Consider the following 21,585-nt stretch of genomic DNA (forward strand, 5'->3'; position numbering starts at 1 on the left):
TGTTAAGAGCTTACATTTTTAACCTGGTAATGTTGGTACTTAAACATATAAATGGAAAACTAGAGGCCTTAAGGTAACAAAGGCTACAAAGGACAGGGACAGCGCATGACCTACTATATCCAGCAATTCATATGGGGACTGAAAACTTTGCAATGATGACAATTAGTGAAGATATGAATCAACTAAAATAGTTGACAGGGACAATTCTTCCATCTTTGAAAATATCTACCTCGTCTGTTTAAATAGATTTTCATCTGCATAATATAACACATTCTGACAAGACCACCACCACCATCAATGTGGTCAGTGTTGTGCCAATAAATGTTTAATAACCGAGGGACCCCCACTCCCAAGTGCACGAATTTTTGTGCACCAGGCTACTAGTTGGAGAATAAATGGGATTTCTTCCTTTTAGAATTCATTGAGCTATTCTTAATGCTTAATAGATGGACAATGTCAACAAAAGCTCAATAGCCACTTTAGAAAAGATGTGTTATCAGGTTATAGAATCTAGTATAACCATAGAAATAACTCCATTAATTACATTTTTCTAGTTCTCTACAAATCTCTACTTGTTTTTTGGTCAACTTGACAGTGATCTATGTGCATTGACAGAAATGAAATAAAGTCCCCTGTTGGTCGTGTTTCTGTCAATCTCCCCTTGAGTTCCCTGGGGCTTATTTTATGACTCTTAATGCTATGCTATTTGGTACATAAAGATTTATGACAGTTATACTCTCACCGGAGCTTGTACCCTTTCTCATTATAAAGTCTCACTTTTTTTTTTTTTAACACTTTAAAAACAAAACAAAAAATGCTTTGTCTATAACAGAACTTGTGATCCCAGCTTTCTTTTTGTTAGCATTTGCCTGTATGCCTTCTTTCTTTTTATTTTTAAATCTTCCTGGGTCATTTCCTTCAGTAGTTATCTCATATATACAGCATGTAGTTAGGTTTAAGTTTTAAAAGCCAATAGGAGAACCTTTTTCTGTCAGTAACTTAGTATATCACACTGACATTTATTGGCATAATGAATAAATGTAGGCATAATCCAGTTATCTTGTTATTTGTTGTGTTTTCCTGAGGAAATCCATAAGCTCATGAAATTACACGCGCAATTTTACACATATTTACATCCATCAGATTCTCAGTGGGGCCACTGATGCCAAACTGGCTCAGAATCACTTCTCCATATGAAACACCCCCAGTTCCTTCAATTACTCCCGTGGCAGGGCACCCAGACCCCTTGTCTTTCTGGAGTCTCCCTCTGGACCCACCTGCTTTCTCGTTGGACTGTGAGATCATTCAGGGCAAGGGGAGTTTCAGAGAAACCCTGGGCTCCTATAGATTATAGCTCCTTGGAAATACTTGGTTTTATAGAGAAAATTCAAGACTCGTCAGCCATCAGCTTCGTCTGCCCCTGATTCCACCAAGGCGGCCAAGCTTTCGTTTACTCACCCACAGGTTCTGTAACTGAACACAATAAAGCTCTCTTCGTCCGTCCTCTCTACGAAGGTCACACAGGTGTGCTTCTCCCAGTGTCTCATAGCCTGCTTAAAAATGGCCCTCTGGCTTCCTGAAATGACAAGGCAAGTGCCCATCACTTCACTCATGGGTCTTCCCTCAGATGCTTTAACCCTTTGAGTGCCAACCAATATCCTAGGAACTATGCTAAAATTGCCAAGGCATTTTTGCTGATTTTACAGCAGTTTAGGGGAAAAAAAATTATGAATCGCAAGGAAATGAAGTTACATATTCAAAAACTTAAGGAAACCTTTACTACATTGACATATTTAGCAATATCATCATCACTAATAAAAGCAGACTTAGAACTGGACGCCATTTCTAAGCTTTGATAGCGCTCCCGGCACTTTTGGCAAAAGACAGGAGGAGTGAGATAGCGCTCCCCGGCATTCTAGGGGTTAATGCATGCTGGCTGACAACACAGCTTGTGCCAATGATAAAAAAAACAAAAAAACAAACACCAAAAAAAAACTTGTTCAAGTGACTCAGAGTAGAAATGTACTAGGAATCAGGGTTTACCTTGCTAAGAATAAATACGATTTTCCTGAATTACCGAAACATAGAGAGTAGGAGTTTGTGAAATGCAAGAGGGGAAAAATGGATTTTCAAGCTATCTAGGCTTCCCAGCTTTTCGTGTTGAAAGTACTTTTCTAAACTTACAAAAAATTATCTTGCACAGGTTACCCAATTTGGAAACTTTAGGCTTCTGAAGTAGCTCACCAGCACAACATTCCACACCCTCATTTTATTTTATAACCATAGGAGGGCATTCCCCTGTGATCTAAAAATTCTATTTGCATGGGCATCCTTGCTACCCTTGCATGGGGTTCAGTGTTTTCTGGAGCAACCTTGAAACTATTTTTCTAAAAAGCCTTTAAAAACAAGTGAATTTCATGCTTTCTCTGAACCTGTGTTCATATTTCCTTGATTAGAAATGTATTGAGAAATAAAACAGTTAAGTAAGGTGTCTGGGAGTAAGAATAAAGTAGTTGTTAACTCCAGGCTGCTAGTTATAAATAGGGAATAATTATTGTTTTCAAAATCTATCAATCAGAGATGAAGAAGACTATTTTTATTTTTCTAGAAGCAATGAGGGGCTACACGAATAGTTTGGTAAGTACAGAGGTTGGTGGATCTGAATTCTAGGGTGACCTTGTTGCAAAAAAAACCAGCCAGCCAACCAACAGCAGGTCCCTAGTCTAAAAGACATGGGCGTGGTGTCCTATTGTTGTCCCTAGAAACATGCATATAGAACAAAGAGTTGCTTAGCTGTCCTTTTTTTTTTTTTTTTTACATCTTTATACTTTGGGTTCAAATTGTTCATAGCTCAATTACTCACAGAAATAGCGATCCCACTAATTACAGGATAATAAAAATTTCTGTGTAAAGGAAGTTCTCTATATAAAATTAGTTTATTTTGATGAAGGTTATATAAATCCTTGATCAGAAAAGCACACCAGGTCTGAAAGAACACAGTTAAGATACCAAATATTAGAAAGACTATATAAAGCAGGTGCTGGGAGAGAGTATCTGGTTGGGGAGTCAAAGAAGGCCTTTGTGGACATGTCATTGATCAGAGACTCCAATGATCAGAAGAAGCCCGCCAGGAGAAGATGGGGGAAACAACACTCCAGGCAGACAGAGGGACAAGTGCAAGTGTGCTAAGTTGGCAATGTGGTGGGCATGTTCCAGAAAAGAAAGACTATCGGTGAGGCTAGTGCACAGCAACTAAGGAAAGAGGAGGAGAGAAGGTAAAACACTAGCTGGGAGAGGGGCAAGGGCTGCCAGGAGGTCATGGTCAGGACTTTCTGTTGCATCAGTGGTGATGGGAAGCCACTGAATGACTTACAGATTTTAAGATAATAATACCAATAACAAATAATTACTAGTTACTACGGGTTCAGCACTATTCTAAGTGCTTTATCTCAATTAACTCATTTAATTCTCAAAACAACCCTATAGAGTGGAGAATATCATCCCATTTACAGAAGAGGGAACTGAGGCAGGAGAGGCTAATTAAGTAACGGGCCCCAGGGCATACGGCTGGTAAGTGCTGCAGCCAGGATTGGACCCAGGTGGACTAACCATGTCTACTGGTCCCTCTAGTTACCGTCTGGAATATTTCTGGTTTGGGGTGGTCCAGGATGCTCAGGCAGAGGACAGGGGAGCCATCGTGTGTAGCTGCTCACACTCTTCCTTCTGCCTGCAAACCCTGTCTAGCCTTCAAGACCAGGATCATATGTCACCCCTACACGAAGCCTCGAAGACCAGGGAACCATCTTTGAGGATGTCACCCCAACAGAGACTGCAGCTTCCCTGTGCCTAGTGCACAAAACCCTGTTTGCATGAGGGAGAGTTAGCAGGTCGGACTGCTGTGACCCCACAGCTGCTCAGTCCCACCTAGTCCTTCCTGGGAGGACTATGTCAACCCAGGGAGACTGAACACCAAGCCCCAAAGGAGGCCTCATCTGGGCTACTGACCTGTGAAGTTTCCTCCAATGACGTAGGGGATGACCCCCCCGGGCCATATTCTCTCCGTCCTTGAGGTTGTGGCTCTTCGGACCCGGGAAGAGAAGGTCTCAGCTCTGGCACTCGAGGTCCCAGGGCTCTGCGGAAACATGGCGTTCTCCTCGCCATCTGCAAGAGAGTCACACTGCCTTTTACTTTGCTTTTAATTCATCCTGTGCATTATGGTTAAGATATATTATCCGTGAATCCACCAAATGTGTGTACTAAAGGGAGCATTTGATCTGGTCTGGGTTTTGAACCCGTGGATGGTAATTTTCCAGACAGGGCAACAATGAGTGTGGTAAGTGTACCAGACCTATGACTAGAGTGGGTCTGGCTTGCTGGAGGCCTTGAATGAGACCATATGGGGCTTGAGGGCAGCCTATGGACCACAGAATTATGTGGGCACAGACCTCTCACAACCCTTTGGGTTGGAGCCAAGTTGGGGGCATGCTCCCTTCTCAAAGCCACCCATATTTGAGGGAACAAACTGAGTCATAATGCTGAAGTTCAGTTTTTTCACTGTATATGACATGGTTTTTATAAATTGAAATTCTTATTGAGATAACTGTAGATTCACATGCAGTTGCAAGAAATAATAGAGAGACATTTTGTGTACACTTTACTGTGTTCCCCAATAGAAACATTTTACAAAACTATAGTACAATGACAACTGGATTATGGGCATTAACACAATCAACTGGTCTCACTCAGGTTTCCCCAGCACCACTATGTATACTCGTGTGTGGGTGTGTGTGTGGCGGGGGGAGTGGCGGGAGTGGGGGGGGGGGGTAAGGTTTGATGCAGTTTTATCACATGTATAAGTTTCTGTATCCACCACCACATTCTAGATACTGAACAGCTCCATCATAAGGATCCAGGATCCTTCATGTTGCCATAATCACATCCACCTCCCCACTCCTCTCCCCCACAACCCATCCCTAAACTCCCAACCACTAATCTGGTCTCCATTTCGAAAATGTTTGTCATCTGAACACTATTATAAAAATGAAATCTTGCAGTATATGACCTTTGGGAATTGGCTTTCTTTACTCAGTGCAATACCCGGAGATTCATCCAAGTTGTTGCATGTGTCAATAGTTTCTTTTGGATGCTAATGAGTATTCCCTGATATGTATGTACTACAGTTTGTTTAACTGTTCACCTCTTGAAGGCCTTCTGGGCTGTTTCCTGCTATTACAAATAAAGTTGTTATGAACATTCAAGCACAACAGTTTGTGTGAAGATAGTTTTTATTATCTCTGAGATAAATACCCAAGAATGGAATTGCTGAGTCATATACTAGTAGCAATTGGGTTTATTTCTGGGTCCTCTATTCTGTGCCATTGATCTATGTGTTTATCCCTCTGCTAACATGACACTGTCCTGATTACTGCAGTTATATAGTGAGGTATTTAATATCAGATAGAGTGAGTACTCCTACTTTAGACTTCTTTTCCATGATTGTTTTAGCTATGTTTTCATATAAATTTTTATGTGTCTTTCCCTGTAAATTTTAGAATAAGCTTCTCTATACCAACAATAAAACCATGCTGGGATTTTGATAGGAATTACATTAAACCTATAGATCAATTTGGAGAGAATTGGCATCTTTACACATTAAACAGTCCCATTTTATCCTCCATGTTGCTATGCCTTTTTTCACATTTTCTGTCTCCTTATCTCCGTGGCAAAATTTCCATGTTCACCTTAGATCTACTTTCTACTTCACTAATTCTCTCTTCAATGGTGTTCAATATAACATTTATCCTATTCCAGTTTCAATAAACATCGTTGTCATTTCTAGAGCCCTATTTAGAGGCTTCTAAATTTGCCTGTTCTTTTGTTTTGTTTTTCCCCACTAGGGTTCAGATTCTTCCACTGGCTCTTCAGTTAGTTTATGTATATTTATTTAATGTCATACAGATTTCTCTATTATTTCTATACTTGGGGTATTAATTCTCCAACTTATTGTCTCTGCTGATTCTTCTTCACAGATTAATACATTTTTTAGGTTTCTCATGTTTTTATTTAAAGGTTTTTTTAGGTGAGATGATTCCTTTCCACAGGAGTCCTCTATGGCCTCATCATGAGTGTGACCCTGTTTTTCATTTTTTCAGGGTTCTTGGAATGCTGTGGATTCTTGATCCATTATTATGTTAATGTCTAAGTTTCGGGCTTCCATACTAGTATATAGGAAATATAATTTGAGAACTTATACCTATACGAGGAACAGGCTTTGGGATTCAGTTTCTCATAGGAGATATTTTTTCCCCGTTTGGAGCCTAGGAAAGATAGCAAGATTTCTTGCCATTCCTGTCAGTTTCAATGTCCTCTGCAGTCTTGCCTCCATCTGAAGGTTAGTTCCATGTGTTTGTGTTTCCCCTTCTCTTCTGATCAGGGCAATTTCCCGTTCCTTCCTTTGAGCTTAACTCTGTATTTTTAATTTGGGGTGGAGAAGAGGTTACATGTTTTTTCAGCAGTTCTCTGTTTGTATAAGAGGTCCCCACTTGTTCAACGGGTCATATCACCAGAACCAAAAAGTTGGCATGTAATACATTTTTTAACCTGAAAATAATTGTTTCACCGCTAGAATTTCTAGATCAGAAGTCGTGCACTTGCAGCTCTTGGGATAAACCCAACCCACAGATGTGTTTGGTTTGGCCTAAACACTTTTGGCCCACACTGTGTTTTTTTTTTTTAATCTTACTTTAGGAGCCAATTTTTAAAAATCAAAAGATTTCACATAAAAATGCAGATTTTCTAGTTTTTCTTTAAAAATCGGCAAGACCTGGCAACAGTGAGCTAATCTTCTGTCATTTACAACCCACTGAAGTTAAGCAGCACCTCCTCCCATAGTCAGTTTCCGGCATTTCTCTCCCACTTCCCCCTGTCCCAGCCAGCCAGCTTCACCCACTGACATTACCTGCTTGGCCTCTACATATATTCTAACTCGCTATCTCAGTCCTAGACTACAAATTGCGCCCAGATTTCACATATGAGTTGCCCCAGGAGACTGGAAGGCCCCCGGGGGGCCAGGAACTGACACTGGCTTGTTCACACTCCGTTCACACCCAGCACGTTGCCTGGTTGGTGGTAAGCATTCAGGGTTTTCATATTTTGAATGAATTCATTAAAGAATGGATGAGTTATGCTAAAAATAAACAGCCCCACAGTCCAAACAATTCTGTGGTGGTAACCTCTTCAAAATATTGGCAGCCCCGAAACCCTTAATGTTCAAATACTGAGAATCATCAGGTCTTAAGTCATCACAGGCAGCGATGTAGCGAGTGGAAGTTTGTTATTCATTTCCCATATGGTTTTCAACAAGTCTCTTAATTTTCCTCTGCCTCCAACTCTCCTTTGGAGAATGGACAAGAATACTTCTCTCTCGGAGGCACTAACACTAAGAGCATGTTTCTCAGACAACTGTGTTATACGTGCATGTGGCCCAGTACTGTCAGGCCCGGTATGCAGCCGAGTCAGCATGGGAAAGTCTTAAGTGCACCTGGAAAGAAACCAGGCTGTAATTTCCAGAGATGGGTTATTGAATGACAGCTTCCCCCTCGGTCCGGTGAGAAATTTAATTTGCCAAGGACTCAACACAGGAAGCATTTGCCGATTAAAAATATGTCTAAACAGATGTTCCGCTTAGCCTGGAAGAAGGATCTTAATGCAACTGTCATTATTGGATTTTCTTGGATTACTACTATCTGGAACCGGAGTGCAAATAGAAGGATGTAATTATGTATTATGGCCAAGAGTCCTGCATTTAAAAAGGAGCTCAGGGGGTCGGAGAGGATTTAACACGCTGGGGGCGGGGTGGGCTGGGGGATAAAGTCCATTTAGATCCTCTGGCCCTGGGAGTGGACCCTGTCCTCGCTGAAGAAGCAGAGCGGCCGTAACTATTCAATGTTCCATCTTCAGCGGAAGGCACAGCCATGTCATAAACAGAACCAGGCCTGACCCGGCCTTCTCAAGCGAGGAACTGTGAATTTTCAATTAGTCAGCTGATGACTCCCACACTAGAAGTAAACACCCGGACGGTCCAGCCATCTGCATAACCCTCAGCCCACAGATGATGGGCAAATGTGCACCTGGCCAGAGCTGTGGCGATCCTGAGCGACTAAAGAGCAGCTCCTCACTGCATAAGTGGTTCTCAAACCTAGATGCCCATTGAATCAACTGGGGAACTTTAAAAAAATTCTGGCCTGGCTTGTGTGGCTCAGTGGTTGAGTGCTGACCTATGACCCAGGAGGTCAGGGTTTGATTCCTGGTCAGGGCACATGCCCAGGTTGCGGGCTTGATCCCCAATAGGGGGTGTGCAGGAGGCAGCTGAGTGATAATTCTCTCTCATCATTTATGTTTCTATCTCTCTCTCCCTCTCCTTTCCTCTCTGAAATCAATAAAAATAAAAAATAAATTCTGGTGTCTGCCCCCCTGCCCTGAGGTGGTGACTCAAAGGGCCACAGTGGAGTCAAGGCATCTGTAGTTTTTGAAGCTCTCCAGGGGATTCGCAGGTGCAGGTTAGTTTGAAAATCACTGATATAGCCCAAAGGTTAAGAGCAAGGAGTGTGGGGTCAGAGGACTTAGGTGCAGGGTAGACACTGCCATTTGCTCCCTGTGTGGCCTTGGATAAGCCATCCTCCCCTGAGCCTTCCTTCCTGCTGCATGATGGCGGTGTGGGCACTGAACCAGGTAATAAATGTCAAATGCCCGCCATGGTGGGGACTCAAGGTGAGCTGTAGTGATGACTATCAAGGTCTGCATTTGGGGAGAAGCTAGAAAAAATGCCTAAGGTGGGGCTCAGCGGTTACAGCCAGATACGCTGATGTAAGTGACTTTCAGGAGTTTAGCACTGAGTGGTGCTTTGCGCCCAAGTTGGTGGGAATCCCTATTTTCTGGTGCAACCAGGTTTCGTTATTTGCTTGGGCACAAAGCCCATAGGGACTGTTCCTGGAAGGGACAGGTCCGTTCTCTATTACAAATATGGTTTTGGAAATCAGGCTCCAGCACAATCATAGCTTCGTTCAGGGAGCAGTTACATGCCCACCCCATTTCATTAATCCCATTAACAGCCCCGAAATGCAGGCTGAGCTCCCATTTCCAGGGAGGGAGGCTCCCGAGACCAGACCGTCTGCCGGATGCTCAGTGAGCAGTTCTCCCAGCCCCTAGCCCTCCCCAGAGCTGGGAGCACAAATCCCACGTCAGGGCTGAGGGGAGACACATAAAGCCAGGAAATTACCCGGCCACCGAAGCCAGCAGGCCCAGGGCTTCTCTCAGATCCTTTCTCCTGCCTGGGCGGTCTCTTTTTCTGGGAGTAGGGGGAGCGGAAGGGGGAGGTTGTGATTAAAGGAGAATCTGAGATTGACACAACTCGCCTTATCTTTAATTCCAACAAAAGAGGAAGCATCCAAGCCAGAGCCTGGCAGTGTCCGGGGGGACGATTGGATGAGAAGGCTGAAAGGACAGGCTAGCACAGCCTGCCCTCACCTCCCCTTTGGGGTCTGCTTTCCCCTCAGGATTGCCCTGGATGCTGAAAGACCTGCTCCTCCGAGGCTGTCATACAGAGTGGAGGATCGGCCTGGCCTTGACATTATCCTTTTCAAACAAACCAGGGTCATCTGAGGAGCTGCAGACTATGGATTTCGCCAGCTTTAGGAGTTTGGGGCCTGGTAGATGAGGGAATGCTGTCATCATCCTCCTTAAAAAACCCAAGAAGGTCTCTTGTTGCGGTGTGGTATTGTGCACAACCCCTCCAGAGACAGAATTTTAATGGGCTGCAGCAGCCTTATTCCTTCCTGTCCCTCTTAATTGTGTTTCTCTGCAGCTGTTGAACAGCTGTGGGATTCCAGTCCAGAGGTGGACAATGCACTTCCAATGCTGGATAATATAATTCTTGGAGGTGAAGGTAGAGAAGAAGTGGAGGAGGTACGTTCATGGAGTACCTTTTACACAACAGACACCTGGCTCTGTACTTTGGATAAACATTACTTCTAATTCTCTCTAAATCTCTTATGAGGAGTTAGATAACTTATCCAAGGTCATAGCTACTAAGAGGCTGAGCTGGGATGCAAACCCAAGTGTGTCTGACTATCCCAGTTTATTTGGTTGGGTCATTTTACACCCAGTAAACTAGTAAATATTAAAAACCCTGACAATGTCTATTGCTGGTGAGCAGGTGAGAAGCAATGAGGAAAGGTGGCAGATGGTCTCCAAATACAGCCCCCAGCAAGTTCTCTCATCCCTGTGAGCTCCTGCCACTTACCACATTAGGGATGGACTCTATTTTCTTCTCCTTGAACCTGGGCTGGACTTTAGCTTGTTGTGACCAATAGAATGTGACTGAAGTAGCATTCAGGGAGTTTTAAGTCAACTAATGGCTTCTGCTTCCTCCCTCTAAGAAGCCAGCTGCTGTGCTATGTCTCCGGCTAGACAACTAAGTGGTGAAAGTCCACGTGGAGAGAGGAGTCATGTGGGGAGGTACACTGAAGCACCAAGGCTGTGTGACTAAAGCTTCTTTTGGCCCCCCAGCCCAGCCCAGCTTCTAGTCTAGCCGAATGTAGTCAAGTGAGTGACCTCAGCCAACGTCAGCCGAAGAACCACACCACTGAGCCCAGTCAACCCACAGAACCATGGAAGATAACAAAATCACTGTCTGAAGTCACTAAGTTTGAGGGTAGTTTTTGTGCGACAGTAAATCCCTTAAATCAGGAAGGAAACATTAGGTTTGGCATCTGTATCGCTCCATGTGTTGGCAAACCCCTCTGTTTTCATTCCCACACCCTATGCTCCACTGTCACCACTAAATGCTGGTCATCCACGGCCAAAATGAAGTGCCACTGAGTTTGTCAGATGTCTTGGAGCCTGAACATGCATAAGTCAAAATACCTTTGAGTAAGCAAAGCAGTTAAATATAGATGTTAAAGGGGGCCTTGCACATGGTTCCAGAAACAAACTGTGTGACTGAGAAACAAGTGCACAATGTCAAATGGTGGTGGCGGGGAGTGGGAGCTGAAGCATCTGCTGAAAGAGGTCACATTGACAAGACTGACATCAGAAACCGAGTAAAAAAATGGGCAAAGGACAGGAAAAGGTGAGTCACAGAAGTGCACACCCAAATCACTGGCAAAGGTAGAAAAAGATGCTCAAAGTCACGGGCAGTCAGAGAAATACAAATAAGTAATAATTAGCTTCCATTTACATTACTGAAAATAACGATAATACCTAGAGTTAGAAAGGATATGGGGAAAGGGACCCAGCTTTAAGTTGCTATGGAAATGTGAATGGTTACGCCTTTGAAACGCATTCTAGCTACATTGTTCATGACGGCAAAAACCTGAAGTGAATATTAATTGATAAAGAAAGGATTGAATAAATGATAGTCTACTCATACCAGTAATATTTTGCAACTATTCAGAAGAATAAATTGAAGTTGTAACAAGTGTCTTAGAGGGGTTTCCCATAAGGTATTGATGAATGGGAAAAGCACAATACGTAAAAAACATGTATCAAATATGATCCCATTTTTTTTTAAATGACAAAGCTCATAGCTATATATATGTTTGTATGTGTATATGTATAAATCTGTACATAAATATATGGGCATATATATGCATGGAGAAAAAATATGGAAGAGTGCATACAAAGTCATTTGCATGCATTACCTAGAAAAGGGTAGAAAAAAACAAGAGAAGGAGGTAGCCAAATTAAAGGGAAAAGAAAAAAAGGAGAAAACACTTAAAAAGTATGTAATTACATCATCACATTTACACATTTGTGTGAATTATATATATGCATTTGTGTAAAATTATGTATAAGCATGTGTATCTGTGAAATATAAAATAACATTAAAGCAAAAACATAAAGCAAATAATAATTTGTACTTCATCTCTACATAGTCATCCCCCAACTTAGGATTCTGGCACTTTAAAATTACTCCCTTTGCTCTGTGTTAATTTTATGTAGAAGAAATGCCATCGCTGGCAGTGAGCCCTGATTCCCATAGAAAGCAGGTCACTAAGCAGGAAAAGTTCTCCAAAAGCGAGACACCTTCCCATAACCTCCAGGCTAGAATCTCACAACTTGGGGAGCATTCGTAGGCCTGAGCATAATGCAGACAGGAAGTGGTGGTACTTCCAGGCTGGTAGCTGCTGATAGGCGGCCTTGCCCACAGACAGCCACAACCTCACCTGCTGCCTCCCCTAACAGCCCAGGCTTCTCTAGTCAACACCCTCCCTTCCCCAGCCCCTAACCCAGCTTTATTTTCCTTCCTTGTCTCCCATGCCCACTTGTTCTGTCAGACCCCAAACTTGTTCTGTCAGACCCCAAACTTCATCATCCCTCCTTTCAGCTCTCAGGGGCTTCAACTCACAAGCCAAGTTCTAGAGAGAAAGGTCAAGTACAGATTGCAGAGTTTAACTAAAGACCATACAGTCTCTGAGCAACCAAATGCCACACTCTATCCCTTTCTCTGGCAGCCAGCCCACCCCACTCAACAAAAGGACACGCTCCCTCATGCCCACAGACTTCGGGACTTCTTAGTCCACTAAGATAAAAGGTATATAAGAGGTTCCCAAAGCCAGGGTTGTGGAGAGGGAACATGGGGAGCAATTGCTTAGAGGGTATGGAGTTGGCTTTTCAGGTATGAAAACAACATGAATCTAGACAATGGTGATGGCTGCACAGCACTGTGAATGCATGTAATGCTACTCAATCATATATGTTAAAATGGTAAATTTTATGTGAAATTTACCACAGTTGTTTTTTTTTAAGTACCCAAAGGCCTGTTGGGCCTCGCATTACCCTTTCTAGTGTCCTCACTGCTGGCATTCGCGGCTGTAGCATTCGGCCAGCTCTCGAATGACTGGTCTTCAAGTCCACCTGAAGGAAAGAAGAAAATCCATGAGGACACATCAGCCTTCTTTGCACCAGCACCAAGAGAGGAGGGAGATACCTGGTCACCGGGGGGATGATCAGAATCAGCAGCAGAATGGTAAAGATTTGTTCCACAAGGGTCTACTGAGCACCTACCGTGCGCCAGGACCTGTTCTAGACACTAAGGCAAAAGCAAAAAACAACCCTGCTAATTTTTAATAACCACACACAAAATTCACAAATTATAAACTCTCCTTGATCAGCTCAAGGGCACTTGAAGTCAAATATGCGAATAGGCAAATCCCAAAGTCAGCTCCCTCACCCCCACCTCCATGAGAAAGCCCGAACACAAACAGGACAGGCTCCCGGAGCCCCCCTGCTGTGGAACCCACAGGACGTCATCTGTGCTGCCTTGGCTGAAACAGGCATTCTGGTTCTTCTTCGGGGTGAGTCTCCTTTCAGAAACTGCTCTGTTTACTTTGTAAATCAGACTCTGCGGACACCGCCTCAGGCCAGGACAGCGATGCCTGCCAGTAGCCATGATCCATAAGCCGGCTCTCATCCCTCCCCACCAGGAACACGGTCAACCACCCATTCTTATTAAACCCACTGCAAGTCACTGGGGATCCAGCAATGAACAAGACAGGCAGGTGTGTACCTTCTAAATGCGTGGGCAATAAACAGTAAGAAAATAAATAAATAAGATCCTTGCAGGTTCAGAAAATGCTCTGGAGATCCAATTCAGTATGTGGTGAAGCATGATTGGAGCAGCTGCTTAGAAGGTGGTGGGAAAAGGCCCTTCCAGGAAGGTGACACTCGGAGACACAGGTCAGTGCGACCCCAGCAGAAGGCAGGGTGGCAAAAGAACCCGGATCAGGAATAGACTTGGCCTATGGAGGCGCCAACATGGTGGCTGAGGGGGGCAGGGTTGAAAGCAGGAGAGGGACAGAGCGGGGTGCTATTATCTGTTTTACCAAAGTCTCTCTGATGGGCAAAAGAGAAAGCCGGTGATCAGTAAGGAGCCTTGTGAAGGTCCAGAGGCAAGACAGCAGTGGATGGGCTGGACAGTGCAAAGGAGATGTTGGGGACCTGTCATATTACAGGTGGAGTTGGAGGCAGAGCAATGAGAGGGGCTGATGGGGCTGAGGGGGGCCACCCAGGACTCCTATAGTTGAGGCTGGAAAAACTGAATGGGTAGTGACACCAGAAAGCAGATTTGAGGACAAAACCTGGGTCCATGAGAGACGATCATACACACGAATCCACACCAAACCCATTATAGGACAATAGTGTTTACTAATTCAAAATTATTTCTTACCTTCGTTTAGAAATTTGCAACTTCCAAAGCAGTTTCCCCACAGCCCCTTTGACTCGAGTACAAGACTCGGTGGCAGACAGAGTGGCATCCCATTTTACAGAGGAGGAAACTGGGACACAGAATAATTATCCCAGGGTCGTCGATCCCATCCGGGAAGCTGAGGGCTCAGGACAGGCCCCTGGTCACAGCCTGATGATCTGTCCCATGTCCCACAGCTAGAAAGGGTCCCACGGGCTGGCCCCAGACAACCCCTGAAGACAGCCCTGCGGTCCCACATCCCAACTCTCGATGTGCAGACGAGCTCTTCCTCTCTGGTGACTGACATTGGCGGGGGGCCAGGCTGCATGCTGACATTCTTGTATGCCTTCATCCTGCTCGTTCCGATGCCTTTCTGGCCAACTCAGAATCCACTCACACACTCCCTGCAGCTGCCGGGGCCTTCGCTGCCAGCTCCCAGCCCGCTGGGTATTCTTCCAGTTGCGATATCATTTCCTCTCGGGCTAAAGGTTGGGGGAAATCCTCATGGTATGAAAGTCACTGGCCAGCAGAGGAATGTGCCATGTGTGGAGTGGAGGAGAGCCCGAGGCCGAGGCTCTGGGACTAGCTTAGTCTTTCCTCCGCCGTGTAACCGCGGTTAAGACCCTGGGTATTAGTATTTTCCATCTGTCAAATGGGCTGTTGTGAGGACCAAATGAGGTAATGAGTTTGTTCAGGAACTCACTCATTCAACAAATATTTACCCAGCACCTGCAACATGCCAGATGCTGTTTCTGCTGTGCAGGATATGACACTGAACAAAGTCTACCCTGACCTCATGGAAATTATATTCTGATGGAGGGCAGGAGAGAAAACAATAAACAAACAGACAACTAAGTATCTAAGTCAGTTGTTAACAAGCACTATGAAGAAAATAAATGAAGGTGAGAGAAACAGTGGATGCGAGGCATGAGGGTGTGTGATTTCAGTGAGGTAGAAAAAGCAAAAGCCCAAAGAAACTGAGGGCAAGAGTCTGCAGCTAAATGAAAGCATTCCAAAGGGAGGGAATAGCAGGTGCAAAGGCCCTGGGGTGGGAGTATACTTGGCAGGAGGGAAGCGGATATGACTGGACTGGAATGAGCGAGGGAGAGAGTAGTAGGCAATGAGGTCAGCGGGCAAGGGAGGGTCTGGAGAGTCAGCTGATGTGAGGCCTTGCAGGCCATTTTCAGCATTGGGGCATTGATGCTGAGAGACCTCGATGGGACCCAGCGGACATGAAAGAGTTTTGTTGTGGGGGGGACGTTGGGGGTTAATGGGGGGGATGAGGACACATTTGCAATACCTTAACTAATAATAAAAAATAAAAAGAAAGAGTTTTGTTAACTGCAGCTCTGAATATGAGCCAGTTATCAGTAGTGGATAGGAGGGAGACATAGGAGCTTGGATTTGAAGAAGATTCCATATAGCACTCGGCCTGGAGGGTTGGTAAGTTAGACCTGCTTGGCTCCTGCACAAGGGGTGGGAAACAAGAGAAACAGACCTGTAAGGATACCTGGGCAAAGACTGGTTCAGGTTAGCTGGAGGCTGTGGTTGAGAGCTAAGGGGGGGAGGGGTGGGGGTGGGGGTTGGTAGAGGCAGGCAGAGGAGTGGATGGGTTGATAACTTCTGATTCCCTTCACCTCCTGGTGCTTAGGGTTATAAAGCTCTGGAGTTGGGGGGAGACCCGGTGCGGGAAAGAATCGGTGTTCACTAAGTGTCAATTATGGTGCTGACCATGCACTAAGAACAATGCCAAATGCTTTCCTGGCCTTGAACTGTATAATTCTGGCCTCATAAAAACCAACGACAAAAGGGCCATAAATATCCCCATTTTATAGATGAAGAAACAAGGCAAAGTGATCTGCCTGTCTTGAGAGAACAGAGATTAGTAGTAGTGGTGACAACTGGAGGTGGGTCCTCTCTGATCCCCAAACCTGTACTCCTTCCCCTCAGCCTCACCCCCAGAAAGAACAAGGAGAACAAGGGGTGCCTGGGAGAGATGGTTACTCCCCAGGGACCCCCGGCATTTTCCAGGTCTGTGGGAGGAACACCCAAAGTCAGTGATGAGGTTGAGGCCATGGGCACAGATCCCTCATCTGTCATCCTTACCTGCAAGAGACGGAAGGCCCTGTCTTTTCTTAGAAGGGCTTTCTCAGAAGCTCGGATCTCACGTTCTAGCACAGCGGAGCCTGGAATCTACTTGGAGTTAATGTGGTTTGGCCTCTCTCCTAATGAAAACCCTTGCAAGGCTCCCTCTGCTCTTAGGATGAGTTCCAACTCCTAACATAGCCAATGAGGCCCTGTGGTCTGGGCCCCCTGGCCTCCTGCACCTGTGCCACGGGGCTTCCTGCTACTTTCCCACTCCCATTCTCTGCCTAGCCACCCTAAGCTACTACAGCACGGGGACCTCCACTTCTCTCTTAGTGATGCACCTGCCTTTGGCCATACCCACCTCTTCACCTGGCCAACATCTAATGGTCCTTCAGGTGTCAGCCTAGATGCCACTTCCTCTGGGAAGCTGCCCTGTTGATCCTCGCAGGTTAGAGGAGCACCTCTGTGCCCTATAACCCCCTGGATTTACATCCCTCATCACAAGGTATTGTGATTTCCTATTTACTCAGCTGCCCCTGACCGCTGCCACCCCCCCTCCCCGCCAGTCTGGTTTCTAATTTTTAGCATTTTGAAGAAATTGACTTTGTTCTGTCCTAAAACAAACAACCAACACTGTGCCTGGCACAGAGCAGGCACTCAATGAAATATGTGATGCATAAATGGATGGACAGACAGTTACTTGAAAAGAGAATTCAATAATTTTTAACTCAGAGGAACTGATGGAAAAATTTGTCTTTATCAGTTTTGGAGGGAGAACGCAGATATTCTTGTAGCAATGGTTCTCAGCCTATGCTGCACTTTGGGATCACCCGGGAAGCTTTTTAGAAAAATACTGATGCCTGGGTCCCCCAGAGGTTCTTGTTTAACTGCTCTGGGGCATGGCCTGGGCCTTGGGATTTTTAAAAGCTCCCAGGTGATTCTAAAATGCAGCCAAGGTTGAGATTCAATACTCAGGGAATCCTGTCAGAGGAAGCCCCTTCCCAGGATTATTTTCTTACAACCAACCTCGCTCCTTCCAAGCTCACCAGGAATGGAAGATGTGGGGCTGGAGACAGACACCCAATGCTAAGAAAAGTCATTTCTCACATCTACACTCGTGGAAAGTGTTTCTCTGTTTCACTGAAATCAGGTGTGGCTGTGGCTGAAACTGCAGTACTAGGCACACAGAACAAGGAACAGAGAAATACAGCCTGACGCAGACAAAGATTCGGGGGCCATGGGGGAGGGACTCAGAGTGTGGGGATATGTTTTTCCTTGGGTGGGATTTCAAGACAAAAATATTTGGAAAAATAAAACATATATATCCTTATATTTGATCTTTGGTTAATTACCTCTTCAATCAGAGGATATGCAAAGATCTTGTAGCTTTCATTAGTCACAGGGGTTTATTCAAACATCTCCTTTGCATAAGAAACCCAGGCTTACAGCTGGTCTCTGGGAAAGAATGCCCTCCAGGCCTTGAAAGAGAGCCCGGGCCGGCTCACGCTCTGGCTGGAACACAGCGGAGGTCAGCGGCCTGTGATGCCTGGGGGCCAGGCTGAAATGTTTCTATCCAGCATTTGCAATTCAATCCCACAGTTTCCTTTATGGAACAATTCACTAAATTCAGAGTTGTTCTTTTTTCTAATTCACCATATAATTCACCTCCCAAGTTCAATTAAGAAGCAATCTGTTAGCAACTTTGTGAGCAAGCTGCTTTTCTTTGGGAAAGCCCAATTTTCTTCTGCTTCGAACAAAAAAGTGGCTTAATTAGATGCATCGTAAGAGCCATTGATGTACACACAACGCCCCTCCGCCATCATTAATGAAACGTTAACTGTGTGTATCCAAAGCCATCTAGGGCAGAGCCTGGTTCCACACCTCAGTCTTGTTCATTTGAACAATAGTGGCTATGAGTTCATATTCTTAATTTGGTAATTACTAAACAAAATGTTATATTCATTATTCCCTCCACCCCTCACTCTTAGGGCCAAACACGACTTGGGCTTGGGCTTTCTTAAACACAAGGATAACTACCATTTTAAGTGCTGATTATTTGCAGGTACAACACATATGTTATCTATTTAAGCCTCAAGCCCCCCCTCTCAGGTGGGTATATCCCCATTTTCCATGCAGGGTAACTGAGGCTCTCAGCAGTTACAATATCACTGGGGACACATAGCCATTGGGTGGGGAGGTTGAGAATCTTCCCGGATCAGTCTGGTGTCAAAGCCTGTAGTACACATTGCATGCTAAAGTAACCCTGCCTGGGCAACCTTCGCGCTCCTGTTTCCTGATGTGAACGATGACATGTTAAAACAGGGCGGGAGTAGCCATTTCAGAGGAGCTACCCTGCACATCTTCCTTTTCTTTATCTTTCAAACTGGACAAAACTGCCAACATTCCAAGAAGTCAGCTGGAATGAGAATATCTTGTTTGTAAGGACTGAGGGAAGTGGACTTCACCAATAATCAAATCTCTAACCAGTCAATGAAGTACAAATCTAGCCTTTTTCCAGATGACCAAATCTTAAGCCAGTCCATGAGGTACAAATCTAACCTCACCTCATCCAGCACCAATGAAATAACGTACCCCATCTTCCTTCCTTCCCTTGGAACCCTGAGCTCCTCTCCTGTATTGGGGGAACACTATTTGGGTTTTTGTCTGAATCTGTTCTTCCCAAATTACAATTCTTTGATCTCAAATAAACATTTGTTGCTTCTCATTCAGACTTTTTATTTTTAGGTTAACACTGACTTTTTAAGACATACAGCCCTGGCCCATCAGAGGTAAATCTAGCATGAAACTGCTATGCTTTACTCCATGAAAAAGAAAAAGTAATCTCCAGTAAAGATCCTAAAAATTGCTTTATTACCAGTCCATTCATTCAATACATATTGGCTGAGGGCCTGCTTTGGGCAGCACTGTGTTGGGTTCCTTAAGGCAGAACAGGCAAGGGTTTACCTTCATGGTGCCTTCACTGTTCCATGGAGGGAATGAAAATCAACAATAAACAGATCATTTCATGGAGGGATTAAGCACTTTGGAGAAATTAAAACAGAGCTTTTGAAAGAGCAATGGTGGGTGCGAGCTCACAACGGAGACCTGCATGATGAAAGGGGGACATTCATTTGGGAAGAATATTCTAGGGCGGGGAAGCTGAAAGGGCGAGGACTACGCCCTCCATCTTACCCCGGATCCTCCATTTTTGGGTAGCCATGTGCTCGGCAAGGCTTCTTCCCGGAAGCCCAAGCCTCTGCTAGCCACACCCAGGACTTCTTTAAACTAACCAATGACAATCAAGGGACGTGCGCGCCATAGAATAACCACATCCTGTGTAACAAGACACCGACTTGCGCCTGGCCAATCGGCAGGGTCCACAGTCATCTCTCCTCCCCTTACTCCAACCCCCCTATTAAACCCCTCTTCCCACCAGGCTAGTTCTCTCTGCCACTTGCAGCTGCATCAGTAAGGAGGGTAGGGGAGCCAAGCCCGGGTTTGAATAAAAGACTCTTTGCTTTTGCATTGGACATGGCTGGCTCCCTGGTGTGGTTTCTTGGGGATCCTGAGATCTGGGCATAACAGAAGCAAATAAAAAGTCCTCAAGAAGGAAAATAGTCTGGTATGGCTGGAGCTAGGGCTGACTGAGCCGCACCAGCTCCAGCAGCCTCATCCTCACAACCATGGCTTAAGCAGTCTCAACTTGCCATGCCCTTTGGTCAGATGTAAATGCACAGCAACCCCATGAGTAAGCATCGTTCCTCTTTTACAGAAGATAAAACTGATGCTCATGAATAAGTTGTCCGAGGTCATCCAGCTAGTAAAAGACTAAACTTGCATTCTAAGGTGGACCCTTCTGACTCCAGAATCCATGCTCATAACCCCTGCCCCTCAACCCTATACCTGCAGGTATGGTCCGAGCGAGCATTCCAGGCAAGGTCAATGAATGAAATGTCTGTACACCTCAGTCAGAAAACTACCTTCAAGACATACAGGCTCAGCTGAGGTTTCAGTTATCCATTAGGGAAAAAACATGACATGACTCTTAATGATTCAGGAACGAACCAGGCAACCACGATAGTAATCAATGTGTAATCCTAAGTAATTCAGTGCCAAGTAATTGTTATATCTATGCCAAATTTCAAATGCTACAGAAGGGAAGGGGGAAAGAGTTAAATGATTTTTGCCAGTTTCTATTAATGAAGTGATTTAATATTGGCGATTGTGTAACAAAATGGGAATCCTTGTACACTGCTGGTGGAGGAGCAATATCAATTGATAACATGTTATGAGGTATTTCGCAAGATGTACCAAAGTCTTTTAAAAGAGGCAATATGATTTTCACCCAAGAACATGACTCTACGTTTCTGTACTAAGGGATTGATTGGCAATGAAGACAACGGATGTTCATCTCCACATTTTTTATAACAAAGACTGTGACAACCACACCCAACGGGGGAGTGGTAAAATGAATTATGATATAATGGAACACTGTGTAACCTTTTAAGCTGTTTTAGAAAAGAGTTTCCTAAATGAGAAACATGTTCATAGTATAAATAAATAAAAAAAACAGGTTAAGAAGTAGTACCCAGTGTGATTCCAATAGACTAGAGTCTGAATCCATCTTTTTTTAAAAAAATCTACAAAAACGAAAGATAAAGAAAAAACATTGGATGGAAATACCCACAATGTCCATTGTGATTATCTCCGGTTGGTGATTTTTGCATTAATTTTATTTTCTCATATACTTACCAAAATTTCCAAATTTTATTCAATATATTACTTTTTTAAATCGGGGTAAAAAGATTTTCAAAAAGAAGAACTAGATTACAGCATACACTTTGTCTAAAAACATGTGCTCTGCAGTTTGTAGTGTATGTGCACACAAGCGCGTGCACACACACACACACACACACATACACACACGGTTGCTGGGGAAACCGTTAGCCGATGGGAAAGAAACATAGTTGTGTTTACACAGATGGAACGTTGTGGCCCAACCTTTTTTTTCTGTTCTGGCCATGGAAAGAGAAAAATAAGGAGTCCACACCTTGGCACTTACCCTCTCTGTGTTGTGGTTTTTTCATCCATAAAATGAGATTAAGGGCATTCACCTCTTAGAGTTCTTATGCCAATTAAGAGATATAATACATTCAAGATATAGGACAATGGCCCATAATCAGCACTCATTGAGTTAGCTATTAGTATTATTATTATCACTATTGACTCTAAAACTGCTCTGAAGTCTGAAG

General features: G+C 44.4%; 1 protein-coding gene across 1 annotated transcript in view; it reads right to left on the reverse strand.

Moving 5' to 3' along the window:
• TLL2 (tolloid like 2) overlaps window positions 1-21,585 on the reverse strand; it is a 97,202-nt gene that overhangs the window by 44,517 nt on the left and 31,100 nt on the right. Inside the window, exons 3-5 of the mRNA XM_059660937.1 lie at window positions 12,838-12,915; window positions 4,006-4,161; window positions 1,459-1,576 (exon numbers count right to left, since the gene is read on the reverse strand). Coding sequence (XP_059516920.1) covers window positions 1,459-1,576; window positions 4,006-4,161; window positions 12,838-12,915 — 352 coding nt within the window. The remainder of the gene's footprint in view (window positions 1-1,458; window positions 1,577-4,005; window positions 4,162-12,837; window positions 12,916-21,585) is intronic.

This window comes from Myotis daubentonii, chromosome 13, assembly GCF_963259705.1.
Source record: "Myotis daubentonii chromosome 13, mMyoDau2.1, whole genome shotgun sequence".
In the NCBI taxonomy this organism is placed as follows: domain Eukaryota; kingdom Metazoa; phylum Chordata; class Mammalia; order Chiroptera; family Vespertilionidae; genus Myotis; species Myotis daubentonii.